Source organism: Serinus canaria, chromosome 1, assembly GCF_022539315.1.
Source record: "Serinus canaria isolate serCan28SL12 chromosome 1, serCan2020, whole genome shotgun sequence".
NCBI lineage: Eukaryota > Metazoa > Chordata > Aves > Passeriformes > Fringillidae > Serinus > Serinus canaria.
In genome coordinates, this window is record NC_066313.1 from 16,095,143 (window position 1) to 16,107,026 (window position 11,884).

The window sequence follows — 11,884 nt, forward strand, 5'->3', positions numbered from 1 at the left end:
GGAGCGGTAAGCTTGATCATTAAGTAGTCTGACTAAAACCACCTTTCTTGTATTTAGCATGGCATCACAATGTTTGTAAGCATTGGTTACACTGACAAGATTGCTTGCATGTTTTGATATGAATTTAATTTCTTGAAATATATTAAAACTTGCTTTTTACAAGCACTGGTCAAGAGACTAAAGGAAGAAAAAAGAATGTATTGGCAGTGCTTTCTTCTTAGTTCCTGCTTTGTTATTTCTGTTCTCTTCCTTACTATTGCTTTTTATGGATTTTTTTTTAACCTGTCATTTCCTATATACATTTTATTAGTAACCTGTACTAGTAGATTTTAGTAGAAAAATCAGGAACAATTACTGAACAAATTATGGCTTATGGTTTCAACAAGAGAGACTATAATTATGAAAAGTAAACTTTTCCTAAAATATCAGAACTTAGATATGACAGGGAACCCATACAGAAATTTTGTCTGTAAGTCTCAAATGTTTATGCACTTTTTCACTTGGTGATAAAACATGCTGAAAGAAGCAGACATGCTCATTACTGGAAAAAGAAAACTGATAAGTAAATATGCTTTGTAATTCTACCTCATGTTGTTCACATAGCTACTACATTTTGTGCAAATGTGGAGGCCCTTCACAATTGACTCACATACAGTGTCTTATAATTATTTCAGAAATAAATATTATGACTTGGGTTTTTGTAAAATTACTTGTGATAATTGAAGAGCAGCTCATGCTTAATCACTTTCAAGTTTTGGTTATACTTTAGGAGTTCTGTAGCTTTTGACCCACTTACACTGAAATGCATGAAGGTTAGTGCTGGATGAATTACTGAAAGTTTTAAAAATGGGTTTTTAAGGATTTTTGAATAATTTTTCTTTCAAGTAGTTTGTACATAATTTGAGCTGGGGGTCACCCAAAAGCATCACAGAAAGGTGTTGTTCATGTGAGAAAAATCAGTAGTAATGTTCTATAGAAGAAGAACAATGGGAATGGCACAGTAGCACGTAGTATGTTTTGTTAATTTAGAAATACTTAAGATCATGGGGATTGTACCCCACATTTTGTTGATCTGTTTCTAGAATATGGTAAACAAGTGTTAAAATACCAAATTAAATATGGTGACTCTTTGATCACTCAGAGATGCATGAATCTGTATTTGTAACCAGGAGGTTTTCATATACTGAGATTTTACTTTGATGATTTTGTTTATTCCTTTCACTCTTATTGCACATCTTCTTTCATTGGCTAGATGCAAGAATAAATTAGCTCACACTTTATACCCCAAGAGTATTTTCTTAAAATTACAGTTCTTAAAAACCTAGAATGAGATTTTTTTCTGTATCAGTTCAATTAGATCTACTTTCTGTTTATCACCAGTATGTTTCATTTGGCAGGTTTGCCACCAAAGGACCTTGCATTCAATTTGTAACCATGTAATGATGGTCTTCCATGTAAACAGGTTAAAGGGAATCAATTTTTAGTTTAAGTTTTTACCAGGCCTTTATAAAATAGCTTTTTACTCTCATGTTTACTCTCTTGTCCTGACTAACTTCATTTGATAAACACCAGTGAGATCTGCTTTTAGATCCTCTCTGTATAATTTGCCATTATTTAGATGTGCTGCTTCTTACTCAACTGGTTATGTATTACTAAAGCATATTTACAAAAGCCTCCATATGGAAGCACTGCCCTCTTGAATTGTCAGTGTTATTGATGCTTATTGTCTCAAACACTAATGAGCATGTTATTGTATGTTTATTTTTGTGCCATTGTAGACTACATTTCTGTTTGTTTGGTTTTTAAACTTTTCCTTATTTTGTTTATAATAGTAAATTTCACCCATAGAAAATGTTGTTTTCTTTTCTAACTTTCAATTCTACTTTAAGGTATCCCTAAGTAATAGCATTAATTTACATGTTACTAAACCTGTTCCCTGTCCAGCTTGGTTCTACAGTAGCATTTAAACTGGAGTTTGTGAATGTACTTAAAACAGGAGCCAAGGCTTAGACTTGGTAGGAAACATGAACACACAGTATAGGGAAGGAGGTTATTGAACTGGAGGAAAGGGACAGGCAGGTTTTCTGGTTTTGTTTTGAGATTTTTGAAACTGTTAAGTATTTCCCATTCTAAAGGCTAAAATTATGAACTGTTTGGTTTTTTCAGAACTTGCCTGTATTGTTGCTTTCTGAACTTTCAGGTTTTTGTCATATTCTTCAGGTATTCTTAACAGTTGAGGGCAAGAGCTTTTAATTCAGCTGTGACCATGTAATCACAGCATTCTGAGCAGGAGCTTTAAAATATCTCAGGATTTGCAATCTTACTGTCACACATAATGACTCAGTTGTATGTGTTTGTGTCATTTGATACGATCTGTAGAAACAATTTAAATGTGATTTTTGACAACACAGGAATATCACACTGGTGCTGGGATTGTAGCAGTAGGAATTGTTTTAGCAAATGTTTCAAGATTTCACTCAAGCTGGAAGTAATGAACAGGAACTCAGGGTTTAGACTACCACAGATGGTTTGTAATAACCCCACTGTGTAGTTCTTGAAGGCATTTTGTTGTCTTTTGAGGAATGAACCAGAAAAATGAATTTCCAGACATGTTAGTTAATAGACTTTGTTTTTTGCTTTATCTGAATTTGGCATCCTTGTGAAGTCACCCTGACTGTCCAGATACATTTTCGTTTCATGCTAGAAATGTAGCATGTTGTCAGTTTTTAGGTCTCTAATGTATGTTGCCATTTGAGAAGGTGAGCAGAAGATGGTTTTTTTTTAAAGAAAACAGCATTTCTTTCCACTTTCTTTGTTACAACAGTCAGCCTCACAAAGTGACTGAACTATGTGCTTTCACTAACCAAGTTGCTTGATGGGTCACTCACTTCTTCCTTGCAGGCAGCTTCATGAGAGTCTCTTGTCCTTCTCTGTTGCACAGCTGTGTTTACATTTTTGCTAGTATGTTACTGTGGAACTCAGACCATCAGTTTGAAAGTTACTTCTCTTCTCCTGTCCCACGCCTTCTCCTGCCCTTTTCATTGCCAACAGACATGTCAGCAGCAGTGACAGAGTAGGAAAACCCTACCGTGGCGTGAAGCCAGTATTCAGCATCGGAGATGAAGAAGAATATGATACTGGTACAGTAGAAATTTTTTCTTTTACCTGGATTAGCTTATTTAGACAAAATTATTGAATTGGACTAAATCAAATGGTTTTTCTTACATCTTTGTCTTGCAACATGATACTTGTCTATTATTGTTGTTCATGTATGTTATGGTAATGCCTAGGACTGACCCTCTTCAAATACATAGGAGCAGATTAAAAAAAAAGTAATTTGGGGTAAGCACCAAACAGCCAACAGGAAGAAATTGAAATAAGCAGATTTAGGGAATCTTTTGTCTTCATTTGTTATTTCTGAAGTAAAGATCTTTTTCAAGATCTTGTACATGTAAGCTGGCAATTGTGCCTTTATTACTCACAACAGTAAGCAAACTATAAAATACCTAGTTTGGCTGATGTATTTTAGTTTAAATGTCTAGTGTTGTCAATTAGTGTAATGATCTGAATTTCTGAAATATAGTTGGAGCTAGACTTTAAATGGCTAATGTGAACACACCTCTCCAGTGTTTCAGACTTGGCTTTTTAGCACTGAGTCTATTAATAATTGATTCATTTCTTGATATGCATGCAGATTGCTGTAGAAAAAAAAAACATGCAATTTTTATTTAAATTTTTTATCTTGTTGAAAAACTACAGACAAAATTGGAACATCACACGTTTCATAAAGGTTTGTTTGGAGGTTTTTTTTGAGAGCAGTTCTAACTTTAAAATGGTTCCAACCTACTATTGCTCTGGTTTTGCTCTGCTAGTTTTAGCCCACTCCCAGTCATCATCTCACAAATCACTCTTCTGTGGCCAAAAGGCATGTTTGGCTTGTGTTGGAGAAACAAGTAACTAATCTGAGAATCTTTGATACGCAAAAGAAGCAGTTCAGGAAGGTTAATGAGAGTCACAGGTTTAAATAACATTAATGACAAACAGTTAATCATCATCTGCAATAAAAATTGTGGAGGGGCAAAGTGAAATTATCAGGCAGAAGCTTTAATACTAACAAGATATTTCTCCAAATGCCATGTAATTAAGTTTGCACAGTTCTTTGAGCATCCATAATAGTGTTTTGTGAGGTCTGGAAAACACTAGTTTTCCAGAAAACCAGCTACTCCAAGACAGATTGTCTAGAACATGTTTTCAGTAATATTTTTTTACTAAGTTTTATTTAACATTTTCTTTTAAAAGCACTATTACACTTGGTAAGTAAGCAGAATCAGAGCAATTGGAGTAAGCAAAGCCAACACATATGAAGTGAAATATTTATGATCTTGATACAGAAGAAAACAAAAAGTGAACCTGTTTCTGAATAATTGGCTTTGTGAAGTTTTGGTGTTTGGGGGTTTTCTGTAGTAAGTAATTGCAGTCAGCTGTAATCATTCCAGCCTGTTCTAGGTGGATCTGCTTGAGCAGGGGGGATTGGACCAGGTGACCTCCAGAAATCCCTTCTGTCCTCAGCCATTCTGTGATTCTGTGACATGAGGGTGGATTATTGTTCCATTTGCTTCAATTTCATAATGTATTTTTCAGTGGAAATTTTTTCCGAAGTGTGTTTCAGATTCTTAATTGCATTGAAGTAAATAGTTTAACAAAGTCTAGGAAACTGGCTTTGAAAAAGGCTCTTTGAGGAGCTGTTCTGAGTTATTTCTGGGAGTAATTTGTATGGAGTTAATATAGTTGATTGTGTTAGATAACTAAATTGCTTAATTTCTTCTAATGTAGCACCAAAATTACTATGTAAACATAATCGCCATCTTTAGACATAAAAGCAGTATTTTGCAACTAAGTAATAACACATGCAGGAGTTCTGGGTGTTTCACAGAGGTCTGTACTGAAAATTTTGGGTTGGAATATGTTCTTAAATGTCCTTAAAAAAGTATGTGAAGGTAAAGACAACAATTTCTGCTAATGATCCAAGGTTATCTGAGATAGTAAGGACAGACTTTTGCTAATTGGCACGACTGAGTAATAAAATAGCAGATGAAATTCAGTATGAATTTAACGCAAGAAAGACATTAAAAACCCCCCAACCACTTCTAGTTTCAGATCTGGTGGTGGTAGAATGATTTGGCTGTGTCCAGCAGCAGTGAGTTTATAGTGAGTAAGCAGTCATTAACAAGCAGAAAAGCAAATCAGATGCTCAGAAATCTATGATTCGCCCACGCATTAAATATGGTGTGTCTTCTGCCCTTGATGTCAGAAACAGTTTGAATAGGACAAGGTTCAGAGAGGCAGAAGTAGGATGAGGAAAGATGTGGTATTACTTTCACAAAAGGCACAGCTGAATGTTAGAAGTTTTGTTATGTGAAAGAGGCATTTTAAGTGAGGAAAAGTGATCCACAAAAATAATGCCTGGCCTTCAAAGGGATCAACAGGTATTAATTTCTTCTTGTAAAAGAAACTAGAAGCTACAAGAAGAGACTCTCCTGGACTGTAGTTGGCTTGCTTTTGGTACTCCTTGCCAAAAGATATTGGTGGTTTAAATGCAAAGGGTTTATATGACTTCAAGGAAAGTTTGGACAGGTGACTTTCATGGTGAAAGAAATCCATGAAACTTTACTGCATGGACAAATCGGACCAGCCTAAGATACCCCCTGACCTAAACATACTTGTTTGTTGAGAGAAAATAAGGAGAGAAATATCAGATATTCCTTTTTCTTTCTTCTTTCTCAATAATTCTATATGGTTAGGTACACTTGCTTTGAACCAGTCTAGCTACAGTGGGCTTAAGCGAATTGAAAGTTGACTGATGGGTGTGGATTTTCTTTTTTTAATGTCTTTACCCCCTCCATTCAAACCAGATGAAATTGACAGCTCCTCAATGTCGGACGATGATCGAAAAGAGGTTGTCAACATCCAAACGTGGATAAATAAACCTGATGTGAAGTATAACTTTCCATGTAATGAAGTAAAAGAAAATGGACATATGTTTCCCAGGTACTGAAATTAAGTTCAGTGAAAACATCCATCTTGATATACATTCTAAAAAACAAGTGTTGGTCACTTAACTTAGCTTTTTTTATTAAACTAAGAAATGGAAGTGTGAAACAAACTAGAACAAAATGTTACTGTATTTGCTTTCTTGTATTTGCAGTGCTATAGAATGGTAATTATGTATAAAACCTGGTGTAAAGTTTTGCTTTGAAGAACAAGGTAGAAAGAAAAATTGAAGGGGAAGAGAGGGGCTGGAGGTACTTGGCATGCTCTGTGCACCAGTAATGCTGGTGGCAATGCCACATTTGTTTTCAGAAATGGTTGTGCTACAGCACTCAAGGAAATTCAGTAGTCTTTTGTAGAGCTTTCTTCATTGGATATTGTGAAAGTATTAAAACTGTTTCTTAGATTTGGTAGCTGTATTATCTAGCTCTCTCCATGTAGTTTAGTCATAGAATCTAACTTTCTAAATAGCTGGTATTTAATTCATTAACAAAACTAATTTAATTTTTTTCTTTTTCTTCAAGTCATCTCCTAGTAACAGCAACTCATATGTACTGTTTGAGGGAAATTCCATCACGAAAGGGACTGGCTTACATACAGTCTCGACAGGCACTCAACTCTGTAGTCAAAATCACATCCAAGAAGAAGCACCCAGAACTGATCACCTTTAAGTTCGGAAATAGCAATACTTCAGGCATAGAAATTCTGGCAGTTGAAAGGTAAGCCATCTCAGTAGCAGAGGTCTAAATGGTAATGATATCCAGGATGCTGTACACTGGAAATCAGGGGTATGCTGTAATTCCCAGAATTGAGTTAAAAAATAATAGTTTTTATTTAGGAGTACATAAATCAGATGTGAACTAGGGAAAAAGATTTACCAGTAAAATTATGGGTATTTATCAGACCCAGAAGAGAGGAACTGCACCTACAGTTGTTGGGGATGGGATATGTGCAAGTGTTTTCTTTTTGTAATAGGTCTTGAATAAAATTGAAGTGGACAGTTCTCTGCAGCAAAAGTATCAATTTGTGAAGAGTGGGATTTAAGAGTATGGTGGAGTAATTTTTTTTTTTTTTTTAACATCTGACTCATGTTCTCTGTGCATTGTGCAAGGAGTCCAGAAGCCTAAATTCTAAATTCTGATTGATTCCTTGAAACCTGATTCCTGGAAGTTACATGTTGCCATGCTTAGTGTTTTCATGCTTAAGAGGGGGGGAAGGGATTAGATGGAGTGGTGTATCAGGCTTTTTTCCACTAGTATAGACTGCTGTTCTTGGCACTGTTTTAAGAAGGCTGCTGATACCAGCTGGATATTTTCTCATCTTCCTTGCAGAGAATTGTGTGCAGGGGATGCTCTGTTTTCACAAGAGAGAGGAGATGATTTTCCTTCCTAACTAGGGATATTCTATGCCTCTTGGCTCCTTAGGTTTGTAAAGATAAATTAAAACTTTGCAGAGAACTTTACTGCTTGTTGAATTACTTAATCACCACCTTGCAGACTGAAGCAGATTGATCTAGAGCTATAGGAATTGAAAAAACAAAAACCAAAATACCACAAAACAAAATCCAAGCAAGGACCTCTATGCTTCAGACAGTGTTATCTGTAGAGATCTGGAATGGCCTGACCTGTCCCGTTGCCAGTTTTTCTTTCCCAGATGGCCTGTAAAGTACTCCTCAACAATTCTAAGTTCACAAAGAGAAAGTTTCATAGTATAATCAGGAATTAAATGTTCTTTTCTTAGAAGTTTTTCATTTTAATACATTCCCTTCTTCCCTTCCTCCTAGACAAAGGAAGAATGAAAAGAATTCTGGAATTTATACTCAAAAATTTTATAGTGAATTAATGATGACTTTTTCTAATTTTTTTTTAAGGTATTTGATTCCAAATGCAGGTGATGCTACCAAAGCCATAAAACAACAGATCATGAAAGTATTGGATGCCTTGGAGAGTTAATAACTAAAGACTTTGTAGAGTTTATAAAGAAGAAGCAACCAAGATACTGTATGTGGACACAAGCTGACTGTTTCCCAGCTGAATACTAACTTAAGAGAATTTTTCATTTTGCTGGTGGGAGTGCCTGAGTAGCAGGCTTAAGATAGGGTAAATTATTATCCGTTTCTGAACAGGATTTTTGTTTGTTTTTTTTTAATTATAATTTTTTTGTTTTGGAGAAGTGTTTATTATAAAGGTCAGTTTGTTTCTTTTTAATGCGGCCTTAATGGGAGTGATCTGCATCTTTGCAAGAGCAGATGCATCTGGATTCATGTTAAGTATGTTAAAGGAATGAAAGACTGTAAGATATAGAGGAGCAATTGAAAACAGAATGATTTTTAAATTATCATCCCTTGTAAATAAAATGTCTCCATTGCCTACAGTCTAGAAATTGGATTATGCCTACCAGGTAGTATCAAAGACTAATTAAAAATTTAGGTTTTTGAACAGGACAGATACAAATCTTAAAAACACTGTTTTCATATTAAAAACGGTTAAGTTTGGGCTGCAGATAAATGGAAAAAATACAAGCAATTTGAAATAATAAGGGGTTTTTAAAGTCTTACCAGCTACTAGGCTAAATAACTGGACTTGGTGGTAAAGATTATTTTTAAATACTGAAATTAACTGTAGTTTTTACTACAGGATTGTGATTTTTTTTAATTATGCAAAATTTTACATTTCATAGGTTGAGGCTGTTTCCCTTGTAAAGACATGTGTGTGCATTGAGATGCATGTTTCATGATAGAATATGACAGTTGAAAACGAGTTGCCTTGCTCCTCAGAAGCAAAATATCTAAGAACTTTAGATGTTTAAAACCCTTCAGTTCAGCACAAAAGTGAGTACACACTGACAAAGGTGTGTTCAGCAAGAAGAAAACCAGGGGACAAATTCCCATGCTGCATACCTGTGATAAATGTATTCTTAACCAGTTACCTTCATTGATTCAGGCATTTGTTTATATTATTTTGAGTAACAACTTCTAAATTAGTAAAGATTTGGGAGATGGCAACTATATGACTGTTCATCATAAGCTTTCCATTTGTTCAAGAATGGTTCTCTTGTTTAAAGCTCAGTACAGGAATGTTCTTACGGACAAGGCAGAGTATCTTTGTAGACTGATGGGAAATCACCGAAAACTGTGAAATAAAGATAATGGGGATTAGCTTTGCTGCATTAAATCCTCTGAGTACTTGAATCAAAACCTATGATTTGGTACTTCATCAGAAGGTAAAACAAGTTAAACTGACCTTTATAAAAAACCGTTATTCTAAGTTATTTTACTAGGAATCAAGCTAGGGCACCTTAATTCTGGAACTAATTACTTTTTTTTCCTTCTTAGTATCTGAGTAAACACCAATAGAACTTGAACTGTCAAAAATATTTGCATGAAATTGCACCTGGGCCAATGCTCATGTATTTATAGTTTTGCCCAGCAGCTGTTGTATTACATTTTCCTCTTCCTAGTCCCTCTAGAAAATATCGTCAAGAATCTCTGACTCTGTGCCTACTTCAGCAACGAGATTTTTTCATGTAAAGATGTTTGTGCTACTGTTTATAAACTACAGTTGTAAATAAACCAGTACAATTTGAACATAACTTGTTCTGTCAGAAGGCATTTAGTTGCATACAGTGTAAATTCTCTGAATCAATTAAAAGTTTTTCCTAAAGGTGTTTTGTAAATGGAAGTGAATTTGATCTTTGGAGTGGAAGATGCTGATTATGGATCATAGGGAGCTACTGCCAGTGACTTCTTAATGTAAGTACTTCAGAATTTAAGTAAATTTCATTAAGGGCTTTTGGGTGACCATTCACAGAAAGGTCAAAGTGAATTCACAAATAATCACGTTATAGAAAAGGTTACTGCATAAATTCCAGTCTTCTCAACATCATATTTTTGTTATGAAAATGTTGACAGAATGATACAACATATTTCTCCTAGTCAGAAGGGGAAAAGTGAAAATAACACTCAGTTGTTTAACCAGGTGTATTTGAGTATTAAATGTGGAATGTGGCTAATGTGTATGCTCCACTTGAGGACGGCAAATTCAGCAGACCTTTGAGATCTACAGCAAGTAAAGCAACAGGAAGTCAGTTCTTAAATCCCTTCTCTGTAGAAACATAAAATCCAAGCCATTTAGAGGCTTATTATTTGTAAATTTTAAGGCAATGTACAAGTTATCAACATACCTCTTATCTTAAAAAGCTCAGCCCAAATTATGAATAATTTCAATGTTGCTGGTGTATCTCTACCCACAGTTTAAGGGCCACTTTTGCCTTATATTGTACATACCTGTAATTACTGGTTTTGTTACAAAACTTGCATTACTGAGCAGAAATTATAATTATAGTACTGCAGTGATATTTTTTGAAAAGAAAAATCAAAAAAGTTGGTGTCACGGCCAGGTAGAGGGGAGCACACACCGACACGATGTAGAATTCCAAAAAGCTCCGTTTATTGTTTACAAAGCTCGTATTCTTATAATGTTTTCCTCTTCCGTACACGCGATCACGCAAAATATAATTGGAGGGTCCGCTTTGTGCACGAGGCATGCACGCGTCCTTATCAATTTCTAATTGGCTAGTTAACATCTGCACAGCTTAAGCATTTTGTTTTTGCCTTGCGGTTTTCAGCATCCTGTTTTACATCTCTTGCTTGCCAGCTTCTTGCTTATCACCTCCTCATACTTAGGTTCAAGGAGAGGACGTTCCTACAGCTTACTGTAAACCTGTCCCACTGCCCAAGATCGTCCCCCGACAAGCTGGTGTGCTACTTCCTGTCCCTTTTAGCTTCAAGGATTTTTGTTTTAATTATATTTGCTAGAGATGTGTTGGCTCTTGTTTTATTCTGCATGCACCATGGTCTATATTGTTGAATATAAGGTGGCAGTTATGGTGCAGGAGTGATTGAATGAAGTCTGGAGTAGGAAAGAAAGTCTTGGAGTAAACTTCCCTGCCAAATGAAAGCTCTTACCTTTGTGTCATAGTTAGAATTGGTGCTTCTGTGCTCACTGATGGCTCTTCACTTGTCTCACAAACTTTTAGATTCTGATTTGTATGAGAATTTGTAAAGAACTTTACATGTATTACCCACCAAAAATACTGTCGATTGCAGAGTTGCAATTTTTCAAGTTGCCTTTTCCTGTTAGCCCTAACATATGGGTCTCACCTGTGATTGGATCTTTTCCTTCCAACTACGTGTCAGCTGTAGTTTCAAAACCAGGTACTGCCAAATAATCTTTTTCAATATAGGTATAGTGTGCTGAATGTGTGAAAAGTTTCCCTTTAGGGAAGGAAAATGTTGTACTTTGTAACTTGTTCTACTAGGTATACTTAGTGCTTTCAGATACTTTTGTTTGGAAACTTGAAAAATACATTTTATCTCTGTGACCCATGGGAAACTGTATTTTTGGCCTGTGCTTTGCCCCTTCAAGGGATGATACTACTTGATTTCTTTTTCTTATCTGGGAAGAAGCTGGGAGAGAGCTGTTCTTTGCACCTGGAGTCCTGCAAACTGTGATGTTTGGGGAAGAAAAAATTTTTAAAAATCATATATGTTCTTTCTACCACCATGGGCATGTATATATAGGAGGGAGGCCTGCTAAGGGCTGCTGCACTGTCTATTGTGCCATCCTTTGGCTTGGTCAGATTGGGGTGAGTGGTTCCCTTTAGTGCTCCCAGGGGCAGGTTCAACAGTTCTCTGGTTGAAGGAAGGTTTGTAATTGTTGCATGCAATAGTGGTTGTGCATTTTACAGTGGTTATGCACTTCCCATCCTTTCTCTCTCAGTATGTTTCCTGAAAGGGGAGGTGTGTAAGAGATTAATCACCCTGGGTTACCCATTT

At 35.7% G+C, this 11,884-nt stretch overlaps 1 protein-coding gene across 1 annotated transcript in view; it reads left to right on the forward strand.

Moving 5' to 3' along the window:
- Positions 1–9,639, forward strand: part of TBC1D23 (TBC1 domain family member 23) — a 31,745-nt gene extending 22,106 nt beyond the window's left edge. Inside the window, exons 15-18 of the mRNA XM_009095437.4 lie at positions 3,052–3,140; positions 5,913–6,048; positions 6,573–6,767; positions 7,919–9,639. Coding sequence (XP_009093685.1) covers positions 3,052–3,140; positions 5,913–6,048; positions 6,573–6,767; positions 7,919–8,000 — 502 coding nt within the window. The 3' untranslated portion in view covers positions 8,001–9,639. The remainder of the gene's footprint in view (positions 1–3,051; positions 3,141–5,912; positions 6,049–6,572; positions 6,768–7,918) is intronic.
- Positions 9,640–11,884: the final 2,245 nt, after the last annotated feature.